General features: G+C 51.3%; 1 protein-coding gene across 1 annotated transcript in view; it reads left to right on the plus strand.

Annotated features, from left to right (window-relative positions):
* Window positions 1-11,512, plus strand: part of ARHGAP32 (Rho GTPase activating protein 32) — a 185,765-nt gene extending 174,253 nt beyond the window's left edge. Inside the window, 10 exon segments of the mRNA XM_013298904.3 lie at window positions 995-1,196; window positions 1,968-2,113; window positions 3,309-3,383; window positions 3,908-4,765; window positions 5,424-5,800; window positions 5,802-5,932; window positions 5,934-6,231; window positions 6,233-6,334; window positions 7,251-7,325; window positions 7,327-11,512. Coding sequence (XP_013154358.3) covers window positions 995-1,196; window positions 1,968-2,113; window positions 3,309-3,383; window positions 3,908-4,765; window positions 5,424-5,800; window positions 5,802-5,932; window positions 5,934-6,231; window positions 6,233-6,334; window positions 7,251-7,325; window positions 7,327-9,504 — 4,442 coding nt within the window. The 3' untranslated portion in view covers window positions 9,505-11,512.
* The last annotated feature ends 839 nt before the right edge of the window (window positions 11,513-12,351 follow it).

Raw genomic sequence — 12,351 nt, forward strand, 5'->3', positions numbered from 1 at the left:
GCCAGGGGAAGATAAGCGTGCTAAGAATCCCAGCCAAACGATTATCCAGGCTTAGAATGGGCCATGTAAATTCAGCTAATTGTTTAATGACTTGGTCATTCGCATTCAATGTGCTTTGACACAAAACTGGCAGGGAGCAGGGTCAGGCTATTTCATAGCTAAGTGCAGGAATACTGTGCCACAGCAAGGCAGCATCCTCCTCCGTGCTTCCAAGAGCCTCTCTTTCTGAGCGTGCCTTGTTACCTGTACCCGCCTGCTTTAAGCCGTCCCAGGTAAGGCTATTGCAAAGACAGCTGGAACCCAGACGTCACCCCGGATAGCGTTTACAGCTGACACGCACCAGGCGCTGCGCACTCTGCACAAGAGCTGTGATGCTGAAAGGAGAGCAGTAGGAATGGAACCAACCAGGAAGTTGCTGCGAGGACATGCTTCCCCCTCACCCCTTGACTCATGTGAGAATAATCATATAAATACTCGCACTGTAAGCGATGGCAAACAAAAGACAGCTGCTCTTCCAGCAGGCTCCTCGTGCTCCTCTGTAGCAGCCTCCTCTGCACAGCAAAGCTGACTTAACAGATCCTAACGGCAGGAGGCAACATCAACTACTTTTACAAAGATTTACATGTTCAGCTCCAAAAACAAGCACAGGCTGTAAAAAGACCAAGGGCAGGACACACGGCTCGATTCAGACTTTTGCATGCAGATGAAGCATAAGTAAAGTATGTCAGTGAAGATTTCTAACCTGCCTGCTTCCTTTTTTTTTTTTTTTGTTTGTTGCTTTTTTAGTACCCTAAGCTGCTCTCAAATACGAGAACGTAGGTCTTTTTGTTGTAAATATACCTCTGACAAAATGGCTATTTTGACAACATCTTTCAGTGGCTGGGATAACAAAGACCTAGAAAAACGCAGCACCTCCCTAGACACACAGACCCAGAGCTTTGATCTGTACTGCTGTTTTCTGATTCTCCCTCTTGCCCATGGTTTTCCCTTACAGGGCACAGTTCTTTATCACGGCCCAAGTCTCTGCTGGTGTCCTCTCCTTCCACAAAGCTGCTCACGCTGGAGGAGGCGCAGGCACGGACACAAGCCCAGATCAACTCTCCCATCGTGGCAGACAGCAAATACATAGAAGTGGGAGAAGGCCCTGCAGCTTTACAGGGGAAATTCCACACGGTCATAGACTTCCCATCTGAAAGGTAGAGACAAGTTTCCTTTCCAGCACGTGTCAGAACTGCATTTAGTTTTTTAGATTACAGCAAAAACTTGCCGATACTGACTTACACTGGTCCTACGTAAAGTACTGTAGCCCATTTTCCACCTGCTTTGGACTCTGTGAGGATTCAGCTTGCATCAGGTATATGGCTGAGCTAAGTCCACCAGACTTCAGTGCCACTCCCTCCTTTTTAGCAGGGTTATCATTAAATGTATAAAAAGCCATGTTGTGTGTGATGCATGTAGATGCCTGTACTAGTCACGTACATAGAAATGTCAACAGGGTGAACACCTGGAAACATTGGGGTTTTCCAGATTTCAGGACTTAAGCGCCTGGAACAAATCCAGGTTCCCTTCGAAGTGGAGCAGTTGGACAGACTCGATGACACTAGGAATTAAATCTGGCAGTGGGAGGAGGTGAATGTGATTTTTACAGCATGAGCAAGAGATGCTTTTGAATACCTTTTGTGGCTGCGCAGTTCCTCAGAGCACTGGTGCATCTGCCAGGTACATAAAAGCCCTCCCTTACTGCTGTACAGTACAAGTACGGAGCCTTGGCTCACCTGCATTGCACCTGCTTTGCATAGTTCGGTGGAATTTACCGAGCGAGACTTCAGGGCTGAGCTACAAGAATGAAGACATCCCCAGCTATTTGGAAGAGACAGAGTTTCTACGCCTTGTTTCAGCAGAAGCCAGATAATGCTAATAACAACCAGCTTCCCCCTCCAATAATTTGTTCTATTTTCTCACTCCAGAAAAAGACCGCCCAGCAAGATGAAGAAATCACCAGTTGGCAGTTGGCGTTCCTTCTTCAACCTGGGAAAGTCATCATCCGTGTCCAAACGCAAACTACAGCGCAATCCCAGTGAGCCCTCAGAAATGAAAGCCATAGCCCTGGCAGGTAAGGGTGCAAATCCAGCTTCCAAAAACCTGGGGGTGTCGGCAGTGCCGGATTCATGTTTACAGCGTGCTTCTACCTCCTTCTAGCGTTCGAGCCATGCATAGCACCTTCAGTTAACTGCTGTCTTTCCTGAAACTCTCACATTAGCTCGAGAACCAAACAGGCTAGAGCACACACCGCTAACGTTTTTCTCAGAGTGGCTTTTGAAAGACAGCAATTCCTTCTGACATTCTTCTGGTGAAATAAGAATATGGTGCTGGATCCCTTTGCTGTTCTCAAAAGCTGCACACTTAAACTAGGTAAAGGCACTTGTCCACAAACACATTCACCCCAAAAGCTGTACTAGTGTAACTAGAGAAGGTGTCCAACAACCGTTTGTAGCCGCATCCAGTGCACGTAGACTGATTTCTCAGCCCTTCCCCTGTATAGGTTACTGTCTCTTTCCAAATTTTAAAACGGCAACAATACGTTTTTTTGCGGTAAAGCACACCACACATCCCTAAACACGAGCCAGTGAGGGCTTTTATCCCATCTTCTCACTGGTGCCATTTTCAAATTATAACCCTCATAGTCTTCAGTATAACCAACACATTATGTGAATGCCCTTTAAGACTGTCTCCCTGGAGCACTTAAGTCGTACTTGTTTAGTGCTCGTAAAACAGGTTGTGTAAATGTTACTTTCTTCGCCATTTTTAAGGGTTTTTGTTAGCTGGCAGGAGCCAACCAACTGTCACAGGTACACCCAGACAGAGTCTGTAGCAGGAGGATGTGGGGAGTTGTCTCCCAACCTGTCATCTGCAGCAGTTACCGTTTTGGTTGGTTACATTTCCCCAGTCTGTAAAATGAGCATCAAAAGCCAGCTCACTCTCTCGTAATTGCCTCTTGCCTGGTAGCATAGGCTCATGGGTCGAAGGGGACCTCTGCAGGCCAGTCTCCCGCACAAAACAGGACGGCACCTGTCCTGGACAGCAACGGAGTCCAAAACAGTGGAACCAGATAAAGGTTTTCTTTAAGGGCTTTACAGTAAAAGCCAAACCAAAAAACCCCAACCTCAAGACACAAAAAGCACAGCTGGTACTCTCAGGACAGTCGTACTGTTGCTAGAAACCCCTTTGTGTTTTTCCTGCCACCACCTAACCAAAAACAAGCCATTTCTATAACTCAGCTCTTCACTGTCTCGCTTGCATTCCCCTAGGTGGACGAGGAGACAGTGGGACTCTTCGCTCAGCTAAAAGCGAAGAATCGCTTACCTCTCTGCATGCTGTTGATGGTAAGACAAAATTGTGCCTGCACTTGTAACACGCGCGGATTCAAAAAGGCAGTTTGACATTACTGCCTGCAGACATTCAACAGGGCAGGTCTTTCACCCCTCTAGTAGTAAAAGCTGGACTTGCTAATTAACGAAGCAGCTTACTTCTGTCCAGCACAGATGGAAATGCTCTTCATTGTCTTTGTTTTCCTTCCAAGGTAGAAAAAGCAAACCCCTTGCTTTTGTGTAGCCAGCATCGGGAAGGAACGTGCTTTCTGAGAAAGCCTCAGGTCTGTAGCGCACTTAAACCAGTTTTGCTTGTGCACGCGGCTTAGTTTCAGACTAAATCAGACCTGACAACTGCTGTAGAAGAGTTTGAGCAAACATAATAAACCGTTTCCGCTAACTACAATACTTTTGTGCTTAGAGTTCACCAGGTGAGAGTTTTGCGCACTGCCTTAAGGTACTTTAAACCCAGCACTGAACCACCACCCCCTAGACAGGAAGATTTTGACACTAACCCACGTGTATCTACTCGTTCCTAGGGGAGTCTAAACTGTTTCGACCCAGAAGACCTAGGTCCAGTAGTGATGCGTTGTCTGCTTCCTTCAACGGAGAGCTCTTAGGAAACATGAACCGCTGCAATTCTTACGACAACCTTCCCCACGACAATGACAGTGATGGGGACGAGGGGCTCATTCACGTTCCTGCCCTGATTTCTCCTCGGTCTGCTGAAGATGTTGACCTGAGCCCACCAGATATCGGAGTCGCCAGCCTGGATTTTGACCCAATGTCTTTCCAGTGCAGCCCTCCCCAAGCAGAGTCCGAGTGCCTGGACAGCAGTACCTCCCTGCTGGAGTCAGTTGGCATAAATAAGGAGAAGCCAAGCCTGCTAAAGAAGGATTTAGAATCAGGCAGCCAGTCCCAGACCCCAGGCAGTGCCACGAGCTCTGAGCCAGTCTCCCCTTTCCAAGAGAAGATGAGTCCCTTCTTTACTCTGGACCTGAGCCCAACCGAGGAGAAGGCCTGCAAACCCCACGCCTTCTCACCCAAGATGGGGCGAAAGCCCATCAAGTCGCCGCCGCTGACTATGTCGGAACCCGTCTCCTTCGCACTGCCCAGCCGCATGTCGGAAGCGATTGGAGGAGTGCCCATCACGTCCCGAAACTCCTCTGCTTCCAACTGGAGCAAAGGGGTTGGCACCACTGAAATCCCAAACAGGTCCCCCACCCAGATGTCCTTGCCCCTGAAAAACAGTGAAACAGGAGCAGGGGAAGGAGCCCACCAAGAGCTACAGCATGCCCAGCTAGTGGCTGCTGGCAAACCAGAGTTGCCAGAAGAAGGGGAGAGACCAATGTCAAGCAGTCAGAATAAGACTGTACCCACTGGACACACACAGCCAGGTACAGTGCATTTTCCTCCATTCTTTCTTTAAGTTCCAAAGGGGACCTGCTCTCAGAAACGTCCTCCTCTGCGTGCCTTTTAGGAGAGGGGATTGCCCGTCAGTTCTGGTCACAAGTGTCTTGCAGGGCTGTGCAGATCAGTAAGGTCTTAACCTCTGCCTTCTCCCTACATCACACAAATCTCGGATAATTTTCCATAATACCTTGTATACCACCTTTTTTTTTTTCCCCATCCTGTCATACGTGAAAATCTATAGCATGTTCTTCTAAATCATTTCAGCCAGTAGACCATCTAAGACTTTTCTTTTTTAAATTAAAAAATCTGCCAACACTTGAAGGAGGGACCTTTTCGCCTAAAACCTTATGATCAAAATTGTGTAAGGGTATCTCATTCTCTGCTGCCTACTTCCTACCTCTCTAGAAATGCAAGAGGAGCCTTTAGACAATCTCTTGTGTTTTTTTCCTTTTTGTGATGAACTGCTGTGCTATTGAGCAGCGTTTGCATGTGAGACAGAAGATAGAGTGTTTCACATCAGAAGGAACTGCCACTGTGAAAGTGTGGAGAGCATCTATTTTTCTATAATAGTCATTAAGGTTAGGTCACTCTCCTTATTGGGTAACATAAAATCACTCTCTCTCTCGATTTTCCCCCCATTAGGAGCAGTTGCCCTCGACTCCCCCCAGGATCCTGTTCCCGTCAGTTCTGTGTCTCTTATCCCTCCTCCTCCTCCGAAAAATGCAGCGCGCATGCTAGCCCTAGCGTTAGCCGAGTCCGCACAGCAAGCATCCGCTCAGTCTCAGAAAAGGCCAGGAGATGCTCATTCTGAAAGCACAAATTATGGAGAGACTGAAGCTGGCACAGCTCTAGAAAAGCTCCATCTCTCTGCTGGTGCTCCAGACAAGCTCCACCTGTACACTGGTCTGCCCGAGAGCCGACTCCACTTCCAGACCGGTGCACCAGTAGAGCAGGATTTCCAAGGTAGCAGCACACCTGGGGAGCAGAACCACCCACCAGGTGCACCTGGAAACCAGGACCCCCCCACCTCTCCACACTGGCATGCCTGGGGACATGCCTGGTAGCAGAGATGCAGAGCAGGAGCAGTCCAGCTTCCATCCTGGTAAACTGGGGGACAAAGATCACTTCCCCTCCCATGCCGGGGACTGGGAGCACCCCCCCCCACCCTACTCCAGGTGCACTGCCTGACTGGGAACCACCCACAACAGACCTGTCTGTAGATAAGCCCCACCTCCGTGCATGCATGGCTGGGGACAGGCACCACATCCCTGTCTGCACAGCTGATGACAAACTTCAGTCTCCTCCTGCCGTAACCGCTGGGGAGAAAAGCACCCCGGCCTCAATGCCGTATTTAACAACCATCCCGACTACAGCAGCCGAGCCGAGCCACGGGCCGGCGGGCCCAGCCACGACGCAGGCCGACGTCGCCGTCACAGCCGCGCAGCGCCCACCCCGCCACCAGCCAGCCTGCCCCAGCGCAGAGGCAGGATCACCAGTCAGCAATGGGACAGGTGCCAGCGGCCTCTGCCAAAGCATCGAGTAGTTCCAGTCAGGTACGTGGACACGTCCCCCAGCCTCGCACGTACTGCAAGCACAGCTGATGTGTAACTGTAGGAGGCTGAGCGCTGGGAGAGTCATTCCAAATCCCAGTGGCAAGAGGCAGGGGATTCACGGGTTACTGGGAATTACCCGTGTACCGCACAGACGCGGCCCTACAGGAGATCGGCGCGGTTTCCTAAGCGAACGCAAGTTGGGAAACATCCCAGTATACCTGCTCCCCGTGGTTTAAAGGGGGAAGTTTTAAGGAGTTAGTTGTCTGCTGGGGTGACCGATACAGGGAATGCTAGTTTAGAAGTGCTCAGAAACGGGTAAGGATTTTTGCATCCTCTCTTCACTGAGGCTGACAGTACTCTCTTCCACCATCCTCTCTGATAAAGCAGGTCAGGTTCCTTGTGTGACAGGTAGACATGGAAGCATTCACTCAGAAATCCAACCCACCCATGAAACACCTGCAGGCTGTCTCGACCACCGTAGCCACACTTAAGGAAGGGATTTCTGCTGTATTACGCTACTTGATCTGCTCACCAGGGTGTGAGGAGCTTAAATCCAGGTACATTTTCATTAGGAGAAGTATGTTGATAAGCAGACCACCTCATAAAACACTGTGGATGCTGTGTAAAAACGTTAAGCTGCTGCTATAGAGACAGCCACCTCCTCCCTAGTTTGACATTTGCAGAGTGCCCCGTTTTGTGATGGGTCCCGAAATCTCCCAGAGGCGCCGCGCTGCCCTTGCTGGGAAAGGGAGCCTTCACATCTCGTCTACAGCGAGCAGCCGTGGCTCTGCACGGCAAGCAGAAACCAGGCACAGAAGAACCAAAATTGAACTAATCCATGTGTGATATTTTACCTGCAGAATAGGAGGGGCAAAAAGACACTTGCCTCTAACTTCTGCTGGTTTCTTCCCTACAGGTATGGGGCACAACCGCACCTGAAAAGCCACCTGAGCCCACGCCTGGTTTTGTCTCAGAAAGCAGTTCTACCACCCCGCTGCTCTTCTTCTGTGCCCGCGGGCCACCAGAGCCATTTGGAGAAGCCTCGGGAGACCACGAGGGCTCCCCCACTGCACCTGCGGTCCGAGTCTGTCCCTACTCACTCCTCCTACAGCTTTACACCCCCTGTCCCACCTGTGAGAACACTGGAGAGCAAAATTGCTGCCGCCATGCATTCAAACAACACGGATACCGTCAACAACTCCAATTATCACACCTTCCTGTCCTCCTCCATGCTGGCCTCCTCCGTGGAGGAAGCCCTGCTGCCACCACCACCGCCTCCCCCACCCAAGCACGCTTCCCTGCAGTCTGTGTACGTGCCGCACCCCAAGCCAGAGAGCATCCCTGAGCCCCCTGGGCCGGACGGCTACCTGCATCACAAGCCGGCTTCCATCCATCAGTACAGGCCTGAGAGCGTTCCTCCTCACATCTCCTACCATGGCAAGCCCGACCAGCACCAAGCCTTCCCTCCTCGGTCAGAGACACCCACTTCTGCGGGCACCCGCTACAACACCTACACGAACCAAGGGAAGAGCACCTCGGCTCTCCACTCCAAGCCTCGCAGCCGGACAGAGTTTGTGTCCTCCGTGAGCCCAACGGGCCTGCGTAACACCAGCTATGCCGAGGACGCTCCACCCTACCCCACTATCCGAAGGGTTCAGTCGCTGCACGTCCCCACCCCCGCCGCCTCCGCTATCCGCTCCGTTCCCATTTCACGGACCGAGGTACCTCCAGACGATGAGCCGGTGTACTGCCCGCGGCCCCTCTACCAGTACAAGCCATATCAGCCCCACTCCGACTACCACGTAACTCAGCTGCAGCCTTACTTTGAGAACGGGCGGGTACATTACCGCTACAGTCCTTACTCCAGCTCTTCTGGCTCCTCTTACTACACCACTGCCGATGGGAGCTTTTATGACCTGGACCCCTACAGCACCGTGCGGGTCAGGCCCTTCCACCCCCTGCCCAGCCGAGACTTTGCATCCTACGCCTCGCGGCTGCAGAGCAAAGGCCTGTACCGCTACCCCAGCTTGTCCGCCTACCCTCGGGGTGGCCTCATCGGCCACCTCGCGGGCAAAGAGCACAGCTTCGTCAGCAGAGACGTGCCTCCTGCACCGGACATCAAGCACATGTATGTGTCGTGGGACCTCGAGGACATGGAGAAGTACCGCATGCAGTCTATTCGCCGGGAGAGCCGCACGCGCCAGAAAGTGAAAGGGCCAGTGATGTCCCAGTACGATAACGTGGCCCCACTGCTGCAGGAGGAACTGGGAGGACTGGATGTAATTCACTTGCGCAGCAAATCAGATCCTGGGAAAACTGGCCTCCTCACCGTGGCAGAAGGGAAGGAGGGGAGGTACCCAGCCAAAGCAGCTACACCCGAGGGGGACGAGCGTTACTACATGCAGCACCCTGAGGCAGAGCTGGACAGAGCCCACTACCACGGCGCCTACGGGAACGGGCAGTCGGAGAAGCCGTCCCTCCCCCAGAAGCAGAGCAGCGTCCGGAACAGGAAGATGCACGAGCCCGGCTGCAACGCGAGCGAACACAGGCCGCACTTGCAGCAGGAAGCAAGCCATAGGCAGCCTTCCGAATCCAAAAACGGGCCCCCTTATCCCGACTACAGGCCCAAAGGTGGCCCAGAGCCCTCGGAGCCCATCGGTTACCAACACTCGGGCAGCAAGTACATCCCGGCGAACCAGGAGACCCTGAGACTGAACCACAAGGAGGTGAGGCTGGCGGAGGACAGGCCAGACTTGGAGAGGTCTCGAGCCAGACCGAGCACATCCGTGGAGAAACACTCCAGAGACTGCTATAAGGAAGAGGAGCACGCCACCTCGCCCATGGCACCGCCGCCCAAGCCCGAACGGAGCCACAGCCTCAGAATGCAGCACCCCGAAACCATGGAGAGGGACTCTGCCCTCCTCTACCCATACCAAACCCTGGGGAAACGCCAAAGCACTATGACTGTGGTGTCCCAGTACGATAATTTGGAGGATTACCATACCATGCCTCAGCACCAAAGAGGGGGCTATGTTGGAGGAGGGGGGTTTGTGCCCCCCAGTTTTACCCATGTGCACAGTAGAACTTATGCCACGGCCCTTGGCCAGGGAGCCTTCCTCCCGACGGAGCTGTGTTTGCAGAGGCCTGAAACAGAGGTCCATGTTGAGTGAGCTGGCGTGGGGGGAAGGAGGGATAGAGTCTAAGCAGCCTCTGCTGGACAGCGGACTGTTTTATTTTTTCAGTGACGGAAAAAAAAAAAATACCCCCGCCCCTGCCCCGATGAGCAAAGCAAACCCACCTTCAGCCCCACCCCGACCAGCCTCCCACTCACTGTTTTTATGTAGTAGAAATATAGCTTTTTCATGTAGTTTTGAGACAACTGGAACGATAGGGCAGGCTGTTGGCACACAGACGTTGCCAGAGAGGCCGGGCAGAGCTGAAAGAGATGCTGTTGGGGCAGGGAGCGAAGGAAAAGCTTTTCCTTCCATGGATTTTGACACTGGCAGTTACCACCGCTTCCTCACCGCGCCTCCACGGTCCTGTGCACGACGGACTGTGCATGCAGCTGTTTCCCCGCGAGCCCCGTGTGTAGCGAGCTGCCCTCCCCACTGCTAGCTCCCAAGAAAGGGGCTCCGTGACATGCCTTGCGAGAACCACTCTTCTGCCCCCTCTGAGGTTACACGGCAAGAGTGGGCTAAAGGCCGGGGGGGGAAACTTCCCAAGTATTTTCTTCTTGATAAATGCAGAGGTCCTGCCCCTCCCTTGAAAATTATTGCTTAGGCATAGCGGAGCCGCTTCAATCGCTTTGAAGCGGGTGGGAGCCTGTTGTGACTTCAAGCCTGTGGAATAGGCTCTGAAGCCAAAGTTCAAAATACAACACGCTTTATAAATGGCTTAACAAGGGTGCTTCTGACTACAAGAAATCAAATTACTTTCAATTTCTCTATTGTAAGCAGAGGCCAGCTGTGGAAGCCAAGTAGGGCAGGTTTGCATTTCTCGTACCAAAAGAAATGAACACAAAAACACACCAAACCGTGCACACACCGTTGGGAACAGCACACCCATCTCATGCCAATTCCTCTTTACTGCTAGGCTATCTACAGTCCAAGATGATTTAATACCACATTGTGGCTGGCCAGACAGTATCATCTCTCTACCAAAAAAAAAAAAAAAAAAAAAAAGGGGAAAAAAAAAAAAAGAAAAGAAAAAAACACCAAACAAAAAACCACTATAAAAATCAGAAAAAGATCTCTATAGCATTATGTCCAGCTTGTAAATTGGAGCCTAACTTACCAGCTGGGAATAACTGTGTAAGTGCCGAGTTATCTGCATGACCAGCTATTATTTGCCCTGGGCCAGATCCTGCAGCTCTTAGATCAGGGAATGGAATGCTCCTGTTGACCTTAAACCGGAGGTCTACAGGACACAGCTTTCTGTAACCTGTAAGTTCCGTGTTGGCCAGGGGAGCCCTGTGACGTTGTGGCACACACAGAATAGTTACGTGCTGTCTGTGCGCTGTGACTTACTATTGCCTCCCGTACCGCAAGTGTAGCTCCTACCGTATTCAGTTAGCAGTAGGGACAGAAGGCCAGTGCACTCTCTAATACGCTAATAACGTTGTCCTAAGTATTTAAAAGCTTTCCATATTTTAAAAGAAGCCAGGCAGCATCTCAGACTTCCCAGGACTCGGTACAACCCCACCTTATAAATAAAGCACATCCATTTCATTAGACAGGGCTTGCAAGCAATACTTGAGATTTAGGAGTTTTTAAATGGTCACTGATTAAGTTCCAAGGCCATTCCTGTTCCGTGTGGTTAAAGAACTTCTCTACCCGTTTCGAATCTCTATATAATGTTTTATTAAAAACCTGGAGGTCCTGCAGTTAGCACACAGCTGTTAAAGGGAGCTTAGATGGTTGTTTGGAACAAAATTTTCACAGCTATTTCGGGGCTTTTAAAGCATAAAGAAAACCTGCTTCTAGTAGCTAACTAGTCTTTAGCTATTTGCTTCTTTTAATCTTGTAGCCTTGTCTGGGGCTGTTTTCGATAACACTACCTACACTACCTTATGGTCCTATTTTATTGTGCAATGCTGTTGTTTTAAGCATTTTGTTTAGAAGAGTTGTTCTTACATGTTACGGAAATAAATCTGGCAGTTAGAAGAAAAAAAAAAAAAAAGGGAAAAAAAAGAAGAAAAAAAAAAAATCAGCACTGTGATCCAGGTTCCCACAGTCTCCTTGTGAGTAATTACCAGGTAGAGGGGTTGGGTTGTTTAGGGTTTTTTTGTGAGGGAATGGTTTTTGTAATGTTTTCTCTTAGGAAAAACTAACAAAATCACGTGGAAAGGGGCCATTAGGTGAGCCACGCTGCGGGCCACCCTGTCCCCACTGCTAGCTAGCTCCCTAGGAAAGGCTGAACTGTCCGGGTGCCTTGGTGCAAGCTCGCCAAGGCAGCCCAGATGCAGGCGGTGCTCGCTCAGCGGAGGTGGGAGCTGTGTCAGGGCTGGTGCTGGTCCTCACCGCTGTAGCACAGTCTCCCCACAGCTGCCAGTTACCTGCCGAGGTCTCCAGTTGAAGCAGGGACAACGCGTTTGGTTCAGGCTCTTTGGGATTCAGGTAGCGAGAGCTGTAGGTCAGACCTCTCTCTCCACGAAAGCCTTAACTCCCCTCTCCTGCCGCAACTCCCCTCACCTCCATTTTGGCCTTACATTAACCAGGACTATCCTGCTGAGGGGGCTGAACCCAGCTCCCACTGCTGGTAAACGCCTCTCTGGGTTTTCCTGCTCAAAGCCACCGTCTCCCTCTAGAGATCAAGTGCCATCCCTGGACAATTCCTGTTCCTTACAGTCTTGTGCTACTCCTGCCCGAGCCTGGGCCCCACAGCTCGCTGCACTGATGAGGTGCCAGGTGCCGAGCACCCTCTCATCCGTGGGAAACAAAAGCGTTCAGCACCTTTCCAAAAGGGCTTCTAGAAGTGCACACCCATGCGCCTGGATGGCTGCTCTGAACAGCCTTCCT

This window comes from Falco peregrinus, chromosome 15, assembly GCF_023634155.1.
Source record: "Falco peregrinus isolate bFalPer1 chromosome 15, bFalPer1.pri, whole genome shotgun sequence".
Lineage (NCBI taxonomy): Eukaryota > Metazoa > Chordata > Aves > Falconiformes > Falconidae > Falco > Falco peregrinus.